The sequence below is a fragment of the Mobula birostris genome, chromosome X (assembly GCF_030028105.1).
Source record: "Mobula birostris isolate sMobBir1 chromosome X, sMobBir1.hap1, whole genome shotgun sequence".
Classification (NCBI taxonomy): Eukaryota; Metazoa; Chordata; class Chondrichthyes; order Myliobatiformes; family Myliobatidae; genus Mobula; species Mobula birostris.
The window spans coordinates 52532097-52549926 of NC_092402.1; the positions used below are offsets into that span (position 1 = coordinate 52532097).

Here is a 17830-nt window from a genome sequence, read left to right on the forward strand (position 1 = left end):
CCATCACACACTCTCAGTGTCAGACACAGTGTGAATCTCCCTCCACACTGTCCCATCACACACTCCCGGGGTCAGACACAGAGTGAATCTCCCTCCACAATGTCCCATCACACACTCCCAGGGTCAGACACAGAATGAATCTCCCTCCACACTATCCAATCCAATACTCCCTGGGTCAGACACAGAGTGAATCTCCCTGCACACCATCCCATCACACACACCCAGGGTCAGGCACAGAATGAATCTCCTTCCACACTGTCCCATCACACACCTCCAGGGTCAGACAGAGAGTGAATCTCCCTCCACACTGTCCCATCACACACTCCCAGGGTCAGACACAGAGTGAAGCTCCCTCCACACCGTCCTATCACCCACTCCCAGAGTCAGACACAGAATGAATCTCCCTCCACACTGTCCTATCACAGACTCCCGGGGTCAGACACAGAGTGAATCTCCGTCCACACTGTCCTATCACACAGTACTGGGGTCAGACACAGAGTTAATCTCCCTCCACACCGTCCCATCACACTCTCCCAGGGTCAGACACAGAGTGAATCTCCCTCCACACTGTCCCATCACACACTCCCGGGGTTAGACACAGAGTGAATCTTCCTCCACACTGTTCCCTCACACACCTCCACGGTCAGACACAGAGAGAATCTCCCTCTACACCATCCCATCACACACTCCCGGGGTCAAACACAGAGTGAATCTCCCTCTACACTGTCCTGTCAGAGACTCCCGGGGTCAAACACAGAGTGAATCTCCCTCCACACTGTCCTATCACAGACTCCCGGGGTCAGAGGCAGAGTGAATCTCCGTCCACACTGTCCTATCACACACTCCTGGGGTCAGAAACAGAGTGACTCTGCCTCCACACCATCCCATCTCACACACACCCGGGGTCAGACACAGAGTGAATCTTCCTCCACACTGTCCTCTCACACACCTGCAGGGTCAGACACAGAGTGAATCTCCCTCCACACCATCCCATCACACACTCCCCGGGTCAAACAGAGAGTGAATCTCCCTCCACACTGTCCTATCACAGATTCCCGGGGTCAGACACAGAGTGAATCTCTGTCCACACTGTCCTATCACACACCTCCAGGGTCAGACACAGAGTGAATCTCCCTCTACACTGTCCAATCCCACACTCCCGGGGTCAGACACTCAGTGAATCTCCCTCCACACTGTCCCATCACACACTCCCGGGGTCAGAAACAGAGTGAATCTCCCTCCAGACCATCCCATCACACACTCTCAGGGTCAGACACAGTGTGAATCTCCCTCCACACCATCCCATCACACACTCCCAGGGTCAGACACAGAGTGAATCTCCCTCCACACGATCCTATCACACACTCCCAGGGTGAGACACGGAGTGAATCTCCCTCCACACCATCCCATCACACCCACCCGGGGTCAGACACAGAGTGAATCTCCGTCCACACTGTCCCATCACACATCTCCAGGGTCAGACACAGAGTGAATCTCCCTCCAGACCATCGCATCACACACTCCCGGGGTCAAACACAGAGTGAATCTCCCTCCACACTGTCCTAACACAGACTCCCGGGGTCAGACACAGAGTGAATCTCACTCCACACTGTCCCATCACACACTCTCAGTGTCAGACACAGTGTGAATCTCCCTCCACACTGTCCCATCACACACTCCCGGGGTCAGACACAGAGTGAATCTCCCTCCACAATGTCCCATCACACACTCCCAGGGTCAGACACAGAATGAATCTCCCTCCACACTATCCAATCCAATACTCCCTGGGTCAGACACAGAGTGAATCTCCCTCCACACCATCCCATCACACACACCCAGGGTCAGGCACAGAATGAATCTCCTTCCACACTGTCCCATCACACACCTCCAGGGTCAGACAGAGAGTGAATCTCCCTCCACACTGTCCCATCACGCACTCCCAGGGTCAAACACAGAGTGAATCTCCCTCCACACTGTCCTATCACAGACTCCCGGGGTCAGACACAGAGTGAATCTCCCTGCACACTGTCCCATCACACACTCCCAGGGTCAGACACAGAGTGAAGCTCCCTCCACACCGTCCTATCACACAGTCCTGGGGTCAGACACAGAATGAATCTCCCTCCACACTGTCCTATCACAGACTCCCGGGGTCAGACACAGAGTGAATCTCCGTCCACACTGTCCTATCATAGACTCCTGGCGTCAGACACAGAATGAATCTCCCTCCACACTGTCCTATCACACACTCTCAGGGTCAGACACAGAGTGAATCTCCCTCCACACCATCCCATCACACACTCTCAGGGTCAGACACAGAGTGAATCTCCCTCCACACCATCCCATCACACACTCCCGCGGTCAGACACGGAGTGAATCTCCCTCCACACCATCCCATCACACACACCCAGGGTCAGACACAGAGTGAATCTCCCTCCACACTGTCCCCTCACACACCTGCAGGGTCAGACACAGAGTGAAGCTCCCTCCACACCGTCCTATCAGCCACTCCCGGGGTCAGACACAGAATGAATCTCCCTCCACCCTGTCCCATCACACACTCCCAGGGTCAGACACAGTGTGAATCTCCCTCCACACTGTCCCATCACAAATTCCCGGGGTCAGACACAGAGTGAATCTCCCTCCACATTGTCCCATCACACACTCCCGGGGTCAGACACAGAGTGAATCTCCCTCCACACTGTCGCATCACACACTCCCAGGGTCAGACACGGAGTGAATCTCCCTCCACACCATCCCATCACACACTCCCGTGGTCAGACACGGACTAAATATCCCTCCACACCATCCCATCACACACTCCAGGGGTCAGACACAGAGTGAATCTGCCTCCACACCATCCCATCACACACACCCGGGGTCAGACACAGAGAGAATCTCCCTCTACACCATCCCATCACACACTCCCAGGGTCAAACACAGAGTGAATCTCCCTCCACACTGTTCCCTCACACACCTCCACGGTCAGACACAGAGAGAATCTCCCTCTACACCATCCCATCACACACTCCCAGGGTCAAACACAGAGTGAATCTCCCTCCACACTGTCCTATCACAGATTCCCGGGGTCAGACACAGAGTGAATCTCCGTCCACACTGTCCTATCACACAGCTCCAGGGTCAGACACAGAGTGAATCTCCCTCTACACTGTCCAATCCCACACTCCCGGGGTCAGACACTGAGTGAATCTCCCTCCACACTCTCCCATCACACACTCCCGGGGTCAGAAACAGAGTGAATCTCCCTCCAGACCATCCCATCACACACTCCCAGGGTCAGACACAGAGTGAATCTCCCTCCACACGATCCTATCACACACTCCCGGGGTCAGACACGGAGTGAATCTCCGTCCACACCATCCCATCACACCCACCCAGGGTCAGACACAGAGTGAATCTCCATCCACACTGTCCCATCACACATCTCCAGGGTCAGACACAGAGTGAATCTCCCTCCAGACCATCGCATCACACACTCCCGGGGTCAAACACAGAGTGAATCTCCCTCCACACTGTCCTAACACAGACTCCCGGGGTCATACACAGAGTGAATCTCACTCCACACTGTCCCATCACACACTCCCGTGGTCAGACACAGAATGAATCTCCCTCCACACTGTCCCATCACACACTCCCAGGGTCAGACACAGAGTGAATCTCCCTCCACACTGTCCCATCACAGACTCCCGGGTACAGACACAGAGTGAATCTCCCTCCACACTGTCCTATCACACACTCCCGTGGTCAGATACAGAGTGAATCTCCCTCCGCAACATCCCATCACACACTCCCAAGGTCAGACACAGAGTGAATCTCCCTCCACACTGTCCCATCACACAATCGCAGGGTCAGACACAGAGTGAAGCTCCCTCCACACCGTCCTATCACCCACTGCCGGGGTCAGACACAGAGTGAATCTCCCTCCACACCATCCGATCACACACTCCCGGGGTCAGACACAGAGTGAATCTCCCTCCACACTGTCCCTTCACACACCTGCAGGGTCAGACACAGAGTGAACCTCCCTCCACACCGTCCTATCAGCCACTCCCGGGGTCAGACACAGAATGAATCTCCCTCCACCCTGTCCCATCACACACTCCCAGGGTCAGACACAGTGTGAATCTCCCTCCACACTGTCCCATCACAAATTCCCGGGGTCAGACACAGAGTGAATCTCCCTCCACACTGTCCCATCACACACTCCCGGGGTCAGACACAGAGTGAATCTCCCTCCACAATGTCCCATCACACACTCCCAGGGTCAGACACAGAGTGAAGCTCCCTGCACACTATCCTATCAAAGATTCCCGGGATCAGACACGGAGTGAATCTCCCTCCACACCATCCCATCACACACTCCCGTGGTCAGACACGGACTAAATATCCCTCCACGCCATCCCATCACACACTCCAGGGGTCAGACACAGAGTGAATCTGCCTCCACACCATCCCATCACACACTCCCGGGGTCAAACACAGAGTGAATCTCCCTCCACACTGTCCTATCACAGATTCCCGGGGTCAGACACAGAGTGAATCTCCGTCCACACTGTCCTATCATAGACTCCCGGGGTCAGACACAGAATGAATCTCCCTCCACACCATCCCATCACACACTCCCAGGGTCAGACACAGAGTGAATCTCCCTCCACACCATCCCATCACCCACTCCTGGGGTCAGACACGGAGTGAATCTCCCTCCACACCGTCCCATCACACACTCCTGGGGTCAGACACAGAGTGAATCTGCCTCCACACCATCCCATCACACACACCCGGGGTCAGACACAGAGTGAATCTCCCTCCACACTGTCCCCTCACACACCTGCAGGGTCAGACACAGAGTAAATCTCCCTCCACACGATACCATCACACACTCCCGGGTTCAGACACGGAGTGAATCTCCCTCCACACCATTCCATCACACACTCTCAGGGTCAGACACAGAGTGAATCTCCCTCCACACCATCCCATCACACACTCCCGGGGTCAGACACAGAGTGAATCTCCCTCCAGACCATCCTATCACACACTCCCAGGGTCAAACACAGAGTGAATCTCCCTCCACACTGTCCTAACACAGACTCCCGGGGTCAGACACAGAGTGAATCTCCCTCCACACTGTCCCATCACACACTCCCGGGGTCAGACACAGAGTGAATCTCCCTCCACAATGTCCCATCACACACCTCCAGGGTCAGACACAAAGTGAATCTCCCTCCAGACCATCCTATCACACACGCCCGGGGTCAAACACAGAATGAATCTCCCTCTACACTGTCCTAACACAGACTCCCGGGGTCAGACACAGAGTGAATCTCCCTCCACAATGTCCTTTCAAACAGTCCCGGGGTCAAACACAGAGTGAATCTCCCTCCACACTGTCCTATCACACACTTCCGGGGTCAGACACAAAGTAAATCTCACTCCACACTGTCCCATCACAGACTCTCAGGGTCAGACACAGAGTGAATCTCCCTCTACACTGTCCTATCACACACTCCCGGTGTCAGAGACAGAGTGAATCTCCCTCCACACTGTCCCATCACACACTCCCGGGGTCAGACACAGAGTGAAGCTTGCTCCACACCGTCCAATCACCCACTCCCAGGGTCAGACACAGAATGAATCTCCCTCCACACTATCCAATCCAATACTCCCCGGGTCAGACACAGAGTGAATTTCCCTCCACACCATCCCATCACACACACCCAGGGTCAGACACAGAATGAATCTCCTTCCACACTGTCCCATCACACACTCTCAAGGTCAGACACAGAGTGAATCTCCCTCCACACCATTCCATCACACACTCCTGGGTTCAGACACGGAGTGAATCTCCCTCCAAACCATTCCATCACACACTCTCAGGGTCAGACACAGAGTGAATCTCCCTCCACACCATCGCATCACACACTCCCGGGGTCAGACACAGAGTGAAGCTCCCTCCACACCGTCCTATCAGCCACTCCCGGAGTGAGACACAGAATGAATCTCCCTCCACACTGTCCCATCAGAAATTCCCAGGGTCAAACACAGAGTGAATCTCCCTCCACACTGTCCCATCACACACTCCCGGGGTCAGACACAGAGTGAATCTGCCTCCACACCGTTCCATCACACACTCCCAGGGTCAGACACAGAGTGAATCTCCCTCCACACTGTCCCATCACACACTCCCGGGGTCAGAGACAGAGAGAATCTCCCTCCACACTGTCCCATCACACACTCCCAGGGTCAGACACAGAGTGAATCTCCCTCCACACTGTCCCATCACACACTCCCAGGATCAGACACAGAGTGAATCTCTCTCCACACTGTCCCATCACACACTCCCGGGGTCAGACACAGAGTGAATCTCCCTCCACACTGTCACATCACACACTCCCGGGGTCAGACACAGAGTGAATCTCCCTCCACACTGTCCCATCACACACTCCCGGGGTCAGACAGAGTGAAGCTCTCTCCTCCTCATTATGTCAACTAGTTTCACCTTGTTTATCAGAATGAAAATGTGTTGTCTCCTGTTCCGTAGCGCCTTCTCCACCATGATCAGTCTTGGACTTTGGATTCTATTGGGATGCAGGTGGAAAGCCTTGGCTTCAGACGCCCAGGTGTGGGGCACCGACCACTTTCCAGAGCTCAATCTTCACCCGCCTCAACCTCATTACCTACCCCTACCCCTACCCCTACCCCTGAAGCCATGGCACAGTCTACCTGTAGCACAGGTGAGGGAATTGAAGGAGGAATGGAAGGGAAAAGGGTTGGAGGGAGGTAGATGGGGAGGAAGTGGAGGAGGGGAAGGAAGGTGTGAAGGAGGAGGGGACGGAGGGGTAAGGGTCAAGGTCGGGCCAGGACAGATAGTAGTGAGGGAAGGAGGTGGAGGGGCAGAAAAGGGTTTGTGGGTGGCTAAGGGGATGAAGAAGGTAAGAGTGAGGGAGAGGGGAGGAGGGAGGTGTCAAGGTAGGTGGCAGTGAGGAAGGGAGGGTGGAAGAGGGGAGGTGCTGTAAGGATGCAGAGCAAGAGAAGGGGATGGGATGAAGAAAGACCAGGAGAAGTGGTAGTAAGGGAGGGGGGAGGAGTGAGGCAGAGGAGATGGAGGAAAATTTGGAAGGAGACCAATGATTTGGAGGAAGATTGGGGTGTGGGAAGGGAGAAAGAGGAAGAGGGAAAGGATGGCAAAGGAGGGGAGAGGAGGGAGCAGACGAGGGAGGGGTTGAGTTGTGGGAGGGAAGAGAAGAATTGTGTTGGAGGTGAAAATGGAAAGTGAGTGAAGAGATGGAGGGTGATTATGCTGTGGAAGGGGATGAGGGAGGAGAGAGGCAGGAGAGAATGAGGGTGGGGAGGAGGGGTGGGACATAAGGAGGGGAGGAGGGAGAGGGAGTGAGGAGGAAGCGGAGGGTGGGGAAGGGAGGAGGAGGGAGGGTGGGAGAAAAGAACGAGGGGAGTCATGGAACCATTTGGAGGGAGAGAGGGGAGGATAGTCTGGGACAGAGGGATGGAGAGATGTAAGGAAGGAGGGACAGGTGGAGCAAGAGGTATACAGGGTGACACTAACCTACTAATCCCCCCAACTTCTCCCAACTCCCAGGCCTGGTGTATGAGCCCTTGATGCTGAAACATCAGTGTCCATGTGGTGGGGGGCAGCATCCAGAACATCCCGGCCGGATCCAGAGCATCTGGTCCCGACTCCAGGAGACTGGCCTGAGAAGCCAATGTCAGGTAGGGAAGGAGACAGGTAAGGCAGAGGAGGGGGAATGAGGGGAGTGAGAGGGAGGGGAGGGAAGAGGGAGGGAAATGAGAGGGGGAAGGAGAGAGGGAACAAGGAGAGAGCAAAGGAAGAGATGACGAAGGGGAAGGAAGGGTTGTAGGGCGAAGAGAAAGTTGGGTGTGAGTTGAGGGAAGGCACGAGTGAGGGAGGAACAGGATGAGGCAGAGGGAAGGGGGTGTGTGGGTGGGATAAGGGAGGGTGAAGGAGAGAGTAAGGATGGGAGAGGATGGGGGTGGGGAGAGTCAGTGTGCATTTGGGACGGAGAAGGAAAGTTTGGGATATTCCTAACCACTGCTCTCCTTCCCTCCCACCTGTCAACCCTCTCACACTCCTTCCCTTCACTCCATGTCTCCACATGACTCACTCAAACCCCTCCACCCTTCCCACCTTGCTCTGCCCTTCCTGGGACAGGTGATCCGTGGAAGGAAGGCCACCCTGGAGGAGCTGCAGACGATCCACACAGAGCCCCATGTATTCGCATTTGGAACCAGCCCCCTCAGTCGGCTGAAGGAGGACCACAGGAAATTCATGGGTAACCAGCATCTCTGGCAGATGCCGGCTCATACTCAGTTGGACAGCAGAGTGGAGAGGGTGGATGTGCTGGTCTGGCATTGGTAGAGGGGCTTTTGGAGAGCAGATACAAAATTGGGAGGGGAGTGTGATGGACCTCTCCTACCATATTACCTCTCCACCATCTACAGGTCAGGAGTGTGATGGAACACTCCCGACTTGCCTGGGTGGAGTTAGTCCTTGTACTCCACATCCACCACGTTATCTCTCCACTGTCTACAGGTCAGGAGTGTGATGGAACACTTCCGATTTGCCTGGGGGGAGTTCAAGATTATGTTTATCATTGTGGTTGCATATCCATAGGATATAAATGTCATGAAAATTAGGTGTGTTTTTGCAACAACAGCACAGTACACTACAAACATAAATTACATAAACTTAAATTGTCACAAATTAAAGAACAGACTAAAGATAACACTTTCCGGCGGTACAGTAGCACAGTAGTTAGTGTAACTATTATAGCATTATCAGCCCAGATTCAATTCCTACCGTTGCCTTTAAGGAGTTTTTATTTTTTCCTTGTGACTCTCTGGGCTTCCTCCAGGCGCTCTGGTCTCCTCCCATATTTCCAAGACATGCAGGTTAGTCAGTTATTTGGTGACATGGGTGTAATTGGTTGGCATGGGTTTGTTGTTGTAATGCTGTATCTCTAAATATAACAACAGCAATACAAGTTCAAGGAAATCAATTTCAGAGCAGTGTTCAGGATTTTCAGATGGGTTCAAGAACTTGGTGGCAGTGGGGAGGAAGCTTGTTGAACCTTGAGGTGTGGGTCTTTAAGGCTCCTGTACCTCCATCATCCCGTAGAGGGCATAGCCCAAATGCTGGAGGTCTATGAGGATGGGCACCTGCTTCTTGAGGCACTGCCTCTTTAACTTTTCCTCGATGGTGGGGAAGTTTGTGCCTGTGATGGAGCTGGCTGAGTCTACAACCATCTGCAGTGTCTTGCAAATCTGTGCATTGGAGCCTCCACACCAGGCAGTGATGCAACAAGTCAGAATGCTCCCCACGGCACATCTGTCGGAGTTGGTCAGAGTCTGTAATGACATGCCAAATCTTTATCTCCACTCTCTTCATCTCTCTCTCTGTCCTCCAGGAATACTCTCACAGCCAACTCTAATGATGTTACCGTGTGGTGGTCTCGGAGTAAGTATATCACTCAGAGTTTTGGGATACTGAGACCCATCTGCCATCTATGTTGGCCCTACACCTCTCTCCATCTGTGACCCCCTTCTCTCCCCTACATCACTCCCCGTCTCTGTGACCCCATCCCTCCCCTACACCCATTCCCACCTCTGTGACTCACTCCCTCAACCTACACCCCTCCTCGTCTGTGTCGTATTTACCTCCTCTTTGTCCTGGGGATTCACAAGCAAAAGACGTGGAGATGTTGGCCTTGTCAGTAGTGGTTAGCATCAGAGGGACTGAGGGATTTGGGGTCCAAGCTGATACAAGTAGAGACAGTGTTAAAGAAGGCATATGGTATGCTTGCCTTCAGCACTGAGTTCAAGAATTGGGAAGTCATGTTGCAACCGTATAAGACGTTAGTATTGTATGCATTTCTGGTCGCCCCATTACAGGAAGGGTGTGGGGGCTTTGGAGAGGGTGCAGAAGAGGTTCACTAGGATGCTGCCTGGATTAGAGGGCATGTGCTGTCACAAGAGGGTGGACAAACTTGGGTTGTTTTCTCTGGAGAGGTGGAGGCTGAGGGGAGATCTGATAGAGGTTTATAAGATTATGACAGGCATAGATTGAGTAGACAGTTGGTATCCTTATATGTCCAGGGCTGAAATGTCTAATAATGGTAGAATGCATTAAGGTGAGAGGGGGCAAGTTTAAAGGAGATGTGAGGGGCATGTTTTTTTTTACACAGAGATTGTTGGGTGTCTGGAATGTGCCACCTGGAGTGGTGGTGGAGGCAGATATAATAAGAGGCATTTAAAAGGCTCTCAAATAGACAAATTGATATGCAGGGAATGGAGGGATGTAGACATAAGGGATTGGTTGAGTTTGGTGTTCAATACTTCATTTAATTATTCCAGCATATCATGATGTTCTCGAACCCATGAGCACTGCCTCACTATTCCTTATTTTGTTTAACCAATTTTTATTTCAGAATCAGGTTTATCATCAGACATATGATGGGATATTTGCTGTTTTGTGGGAGCAGTACAGTGCAAGGACATAAAATCACTATAAATTGCAAACATAAATCGTGCAAAAAGAGGAATATTGATTTTGTGTTCATGGGTTCATTCTGTTCAGAAATCTGATGGTGGAGGGGAAGAAACTGTTCCTAAAATGTAGAATCTCTGTCTTCAGGCTCCTGTACTTTTTCCCTGATGGGATATGGACATTGTGTAGACAGAAGGGATTGGCTTAATTTGGCATAATGGTCAGCACAGGTATTGTGGGACGAAGTGCCTTTTCCTTTGCTGTACTTTTCTGCGTTCTCCAAGGAGCTGAGTCCGTGTTGTAAACTCTCCCATGTTGACCACTCCCAGGTAGACAGGGACAGCGTGTGGAATGAGGCACACTCATCAAATGCTGCCAGAATGGCGGTAGGATGCGTCATCGAGCTGGCTCTCAGAGTGGCGAGGGGCGATCTCCAGGTAACACACGTTGTTGTTCCAATTCCATGGGAGTGAATGGGAAGGGATCGATTCCATTGGGAATGCAGACGGTGGGAGTAAATGGGGAAGGGTGGATCATTTTGGGAGTGCGGAGGGAGGAAACGGGAAGGTATGGGACTGTTGCAACTCAGGTTGTGTTGGGTTTCAGTGTTTTGTGCTCCAGTGCTTCCCTAACCTCATTTTTCCACTTCCAGAACGGGTTTGCTGTTGTCCGACCTCCAGGACATCACGCTGAACGGTCAGCCGCCATGTGAGTTTACCTTGACTTGGAGATAGGTGTTAATTCATTCTCCTTCTCACCCTGTCTCTCCCTATCCCTATCTCTTTCTCCCACTGTCTGTTGCTCTACAAACACAAACACACACCACGTACCTTCAGGCTCAAGGATAGCTTCTATCCTACTGTTATCAGACCAGTAAATAGCTCCCTCACATGATAACATTCTGGCCCTTCAACCTTATTGTCTGCCTGCACTGCATTTTCTCTGTAACTGTAACACTTTATTCTGCATTCTGTTACTGTTTTACCTTGTTCTACCTCAATACACTGTGAAATGATCTGATCTGAATGAACAATGTGCAAGACAAGCTTTTCACTGTATCTCAGTACACGTGACAGGAATAAACTCTTTTCTCTTTGCAACTTAATGGCATCTTGCCTTCGGCAGGATGACCAAAACTGAACATAATACGCCAGGTGTGACCTCACCAACATCTTGCACCACTGTAATATTGCGTCCTAACTCCTGTACTCAGTACCATGACTAACAAAGGCCAACAGGCCAAATGCCTTCTTCACTACCCTGTCTACCTGGCACATCACCCTCAATTAACCATTTAGCTGTACCCAAGGCACCAATGGACATGATCAGAAAAGGCTGCAGTAGGTTATAGACTCAGCCAGCTCCATTATCGGCACTAAACTCCCCACTATTAAGGGCATATTCAAAAGACAATGCCTGAAAAAGGCAGCATCTATCATTAAGGACCCGGACCATCCATTCCATGTGGCCTCCTCATGAGCCTGAACACTCTGCTTCAATGTTTTAGGAAGAACATATTCACCTCTGTCACCAGATTTCTGATTGGTCCATGAACCCGTGAACACTACCGTCACTATCTTGATCTCTTTTGCAATATTCATTTTTCCATATTTCTTGTAATATATAGTAGTTTCTGTATTGCACTGTACTGCTGCCACAAAAACAATCAATTTCATGCTGCATGTCAGTGATAATAAGCTTGATTACGATTCTCTGTTCCACAACACTCCCCTCTCATTTAATGGTCACTGTCTGTGTACCTGTACCTCAAGCTCCCTCTGTTCTACAACACACCCCTGTCACTTACCAGTCTCTCTGTGTGTACCTGTACCCCGAGCTCCCTCTGTTCTACAACACTCCCCTGTCATTTACCGGTCTCCCTGTGTACCTGTACCCCGAGCTCCCTCTGTTCTACAACATTCCCCTGTCATTTACCAGTCTCTCTGTGTACCTGTACCCCAAGCTCCCTCTGTTCTACAACACTCCCCTGACATTTACCAGTCTCTCTGTGTACCTGTACCCTGAGCTCCCTCTGTTCTACAACACTCCCCTGTCATTTACCGGTCTCCCTGTGTACCTGTACCCCGAGCTCCCTCTGTTCTACAACACTCCCGTCATTTACCGGTCTCTCTGTGTACCTGTACCCCGAGCTCCCTCTGTTCTACAACACTCCCCTGTCATTTACCGGTCTCTCTGTGTATCTGTACCCCGAGCTCCCTCTGTTCTACAACACTCCCCTGTCATTTACCAGTCTCTCTGTGTACCTGTACCCCAAGCTCCCTCTGTTCTACAACATTCCCCTGTCATTTACCAGTCTCTCTGTGTACCTGTACCCTGAGCTCCCTCTGTTCTACAACACTCCCCTGTCATTTACCAGTCTCCCTGTGTACCTGTACCCTGAGCTCTCTCTGTTCTACAACACTCCCCTGTCATTTACCAGTCTCTCTGTGTACCTGTACCCTGAGCTCCCTCTGTTCTACAACACTCCCCTGACATTTACCGGTCTCTCTGTGTACCTGTACCCCGAGCTCCCTCTGTTCTACAACACTCTCCTGTCATTTACCGGTCTCTCTGTGTACCTGTACCCTGAGCTCCCTCTGTTCTACAACACTCCCCTGACATTTACCAGTCTCTCTGTGTACCTGTACCCTGAGCTCCCTCTGTTCTACAACACTCCCCTGTCATTTACCGGTCTCCCTGTGTACCTGTACCCCGAGCTCCCTCTGTTCTACAACACTCCCGTCATTTACCGGTCTCTCTGTGTACCTGTACCCCGAGCTCCCTCTGTTCTACAACATTCCCCTGTCATTTACCGGTCTCTCTGTGTACCTGTACCCTGAGCTCCCTCTGTTCTACAACACTCCCCTGTCATTTACCGGTCTCTCTGTGTACCTGTACCCCGAGCTCCCTCTGTTCTACAACACTCCCCTGTCATTTACCAGTCTCTCTGTGTACCTGTACCCCAAGCTCCCTCTGTTCTACAACATTCCCCTGTCATTTACCAGTCTCTCTGTGTACCTGTACCCTGAGCTCCCTCTGTTCTACAACACTCCCCTGTCATTTACCAGTCTCCCTGTGTACCTGAACCCTGAGCTCCCTCTGTTCTACAACACTCCCCTGTCATTTACCAGTCTCTCTGTGTACCTGTACCCTGAGCTCCCTCTGTTCTACAACACTCCCCTGTCATTTACCAGTCTCTCTGTGTACCTGTACCCTGAGCTCACTCTGTTCTACAACACTCCCCTGTCATTTACCGGTCTCCCTGTGTACCTGTACCCCGAGCTCCCTCTGTTCTACAACACTCCCCTGTCATTTACCGATCTCTCTGTGTACCTGTACCCTGAGCTCCCTCTGGTCCACAACACTCCCCTGTCATTTACCAGTCTCTCTGTGTACCTGTACCCTGAGCTCCCTCTGTTCTACAACACTCCCCTGTCATTTAGCAGTCTCTCTGTGTACCTGTACCCTGAGCTCCCTCTGTTCTACAACACTCCCCTGTCATTTACCAGTCTCTCTGTGTACCTGTACCCCGAGCTCCCTCTGTTCTACAACATTCCCCTGTCATTTACCGGTCTGTGTACCTGTACCCTGAGCTCCCTCTGTTCTACAACACTCCCCTGTCATTTACCAGTCTCTCTGTGTACCTGTACCCCGAGCTCCCTCTGTTCTACAACACTCCCCTGTCATTTACCAGTCTCTCTGTGTACCTGTACCCCAAGCTCCCTCTGTTCTACAACATTCCCCTGTCATTTACCAGTCTCTCTGTGTACCTGTACCCTGAGATCCCTCTGTTCTACAACACTCCCCTGTCATTTACCAGTCTCCCTGTGTACCTGTACCCTGAGCTCTCTCTGTTCTACAACACTCCCCTGTCATTTACCAGTCTCTCTGTGTACCTGTACCCTGAGCTCCCTCTGTTCTACAACACTCCCCTGTCATTTACCCGTCTCTCTGTGTACCTGTACCCCGAGCTCCCTCTGTACTACAACACTCCCCTGTCATTTACCAGTCTCTCTGTGTACCTGTACCCTGAGCTCCCTCTGTTCTACAACACTCCCCTGTCATTTACCGGTCTCTCTGTGTACCTGTACCCCGAGCTCCCTCTGTTCTACAACACTCTCCTGTCATTTACCGGTCTCTCTGTGTACCTGTACCCTGAGCTCCCTCTGTTCTACAACACTCCCCTGACATTTACCAGTCTCTCTGTGTACCTGTACCCTGAGCTCCCTCTGTTCTACAACACTCCCCTGTCATTTACCGGTCTCCCTGTGTACCTGTACCCCGAGCTCCCTCTGTTCTACAACACTCCCGTCATTTACCGGTCTCTCTGTGTACCTGTACCCCGAGCTCCCTCTGTTCTACAACATTCCCCTGTCATTTACCGGTCTCTCTGTGTACCTGTACCCTGAGCTCCCTCTGTTCTACAACACTCCCCTGTCATTTACCGGTCTCTCTGTGTACCTGTACCCCGAGCTCCCTCTGTTCTACAACACTCCCCTGTCATTTACCAGTCTCTCTGTGTACCTGTACCCCAAGCTCCCTCTGTTCTACAACATTCCCCTGTCATTTACCAGTCTCTCTGTGTACCTGTACCCTGAGCTCCCTCTGTTCTACAACACTCCCCTGTCATTTACCAGTCTCCCTGTGTACCTGAACCCTGAGCTCCCTCTGTTCTACAACACTCCCCTGTCATTTACCAGTCTCTCTGTGTAACTGTACCCCGAGCTCCCTCAGTTCTACAACACTCCCCTGTCATTTACCGGTCTCTCTGTGTACCTGTACCCTGAGCTCCCTCTGTTCTACAACACTCCCCTGTCATTTACCGGTCTCTCTGTGTATCTGTACCCCGAGCTCCCTCAGTTCTACAACACTCCGCTGTCATTTCCCGGTCTCTCTACGTACCTGTGACCCTGAGAGAGCTCCCTCTGTTCTACAACACTCCCCTGTCATTTACCAGTCTCTCTGTGTATCTGCACCCCGAGCTCCCTCTGTTCTACAACATTCCCCTGACATTTACCGGTCTCTCTGTGTACCTGTACCCTGAGCTCCCTCTGTTCTACAACACTCCCCTGTCATTTACCGGTCTCTCTGTGTACCTGTACCCTGAGCTCCCTCTGTTCTACAACACTCCCCTGTCATTTACCAGTCTCTCTGTGTACCTGTACCCTGAGCTCCCTCTGTTCTACAACACTCCCCTGTTATTTACCAGTCTCTCTGTGTACCTGTACCCCGAGCTCCCTCTGTTCTACAACACTCTCCTGTCATTTACCGGTCTCTCTGTGTACCTGTACCCCGAGCTCCCTCTGTTCTACAACATTCCCCTGTCATTTACCGGTCTGTGTACCTGTACCCTGAGCTCCCTCTGTTCTACAACACTCCCCTGTCATTTACCAGTCTCTCTGTGTACCTGTACCCTGAGCTCACTCTGTTCTACAACACTCCCCTGTCATTTACCGGTCTCTCTGTGTACCTGTACCCCGAGCTCCCTCTGTTCTACAACACTCCCCTGTCATTTAGCAGTCTCTCTGTGTACCTGTACCCTGAGCTCCCTCTGTTCTACAACACTCCCCTGTCATTTACCAGTCTCTCTGTGTACCTGTACCCCGAGCTCCCTCTGTTCTACAACATTCCCCTGTCATTTACCGGTCTGTGTACCTGTACCCTGAGCTCCCTCTGTTCTACAACACTCCCCTGTCATTTACCAGTCTCTCTGTGTACCTGTACCCTGAGCTCACTCTGTTCTACAACACTCCCCTGTCATTTACCGGTCTCTCTGTGTGTACCTGTACCCTGAGCTCCCTCTGTTCTACAACACTCCCCTGTCATTTACCAGTCTCTCTGTGTACCTGTACCCCGAGCTCCCTCTGTTCTACAACACTCCTGACATTTACCAGTCGCTCTGTGTACCTGTACCCCGAGCTCCCTCTGTTCTACAACACTCCCCTGTCATTTACTGGTCTCTCTGTGTACCTGTACCCTGAGCTCCCTCTGTTCTACAACACTCCCCTGTCATCGACCGGTCTCTCTGTGTACCTGTACCCTGAGCTCCCTCTGTTCTACAACACTCCCCTGTCATTTACCAGTCTCTCCGTGTACCTGTACCCTGAGCTCCCTCTGTTCTACAACACTCCCCTGTCATTAACTGGTCTCTCTGTGTACCTATACCCTGAGCTCCCTTTGTTCTACAACACTCCCCTGTCATTTACCGGTCTGTGTACCTGTACCCCGAGCTCCCTCTGTTCTACAACACTCCCCTGACATTTACCAGTCTCTCTGTGTACCTGTACCCTGAGCTCCCTCTGTTCTACAACATTCCCCTGTCATTTACCGGTCTGTGTACCTGTACCTGACCTCCCTCTGTTCTACAACACTCCCCTGTCATTTACTGATCTCTCTGTGTACCCGTACCCCGAGCTCCCTCTGTTCTACAACAATCCCCTGTCATTTACCGGTCTCTCTGTGTACCTGTACCCCGAGCTCCCTCTGTTCTACAACACTCCCCTGTCATTTACCGGTCTCTCTGTGTATCTGTACCCCGAGCTCCCTCAGTTCTACAACACTCCGCTGTCATTTCCCGGTCTCTCTACGTACCTGTGACCCTGAGAGAGCTCCCTCTGTTCTACAACACTCCCCTGTCATTTACCAGTCTCTCTGTGTATCTGCACCCCGAGCTCCCTCTGTTCTACAACATTCCCCTGACATTTACCGGTCTCTCTGTGTACCTGTACCCTGAGCTCCCTCTGTTCTACAACACTCCCCTGTCATTTACCGGTCTCTCTGTGTACCTGTACCCTGAGCTCCCTCTGTTCTACAACACTCCCCTGTCATTTACCAGTCTCTCTGTGTACCTGTACCCTGAGCTCCCTCTGTTCTACAACACTCCCCTGTTATTTACCAGTCTCTCTGTGTACCTGTACCCCGAGCTCCCTCTGTTCTACAACACTCTCCTGTCATTTACCGGTCTCTCTGTGTACCTGTACCCCGAGCTCCCTCTGTTCTACAACATTCCCCTGTCATTTACCGGTCTGTGTACCTGTACCCTGAGCTCCCTCTGTTCTACAACACTCCCCTGTCATTTACCAGTCTCTCTGTGTACCTGTACCCTGAGCTCACTCTGTTCTACAACACTCCCCTGTCATTTACCGGTCTCTCTGTGTACCTGTACCCCGAGCTCCCTCTGTTCTACAACACTCCCCTGTCATTTAGCAGTCTCTCTGTGTACCTGTACCCTGAGCTCCCTCTGTTCTACAACACTCCCCTGTCATTTACCAGTCTCTCTGTGTACCTGTA

The 17830-nt window shown here is 51.9% G+C and overlaps 1 protein-coding gene across 8 annotated transcripts in view; it reads left to right on the forward strand.

Annotated features, from left to right (window-relative positions):
• The window catches only part of LOC140191628 (histone deacetylase 4-like), a 112494-nt gene that overhangs the window by 34249 nt on the left and 60415 nt on the right, over positions 1–17830 (forward strand). For all 8 annotated transcript variants that reach the window (XM_072249197.1, XM_072249202.1, XM_072249203.1 and 5 more), the window contains 6 exons: positions 6560–6752; positions 7616–7746; positions 8207–8327; positions 9462–9511; positions 10870–10977; positions 11193–11248. In XM_072249197.1, coding sequence (XP_072105298.1) covers positions 6560–6752; positions 7616–7746; positions 8207–8327; positions 9462–9511; positions 10870–10977; positions 11193–11248 — 659 coding nt within the window. The remainder of the gene's footprint in view (positions 1–6559; positions 6753–7615; positions 7747–8206; positions 8328–9461; positions 9512–10869; positions 10978–11192; positions 11249–17830) is intronic.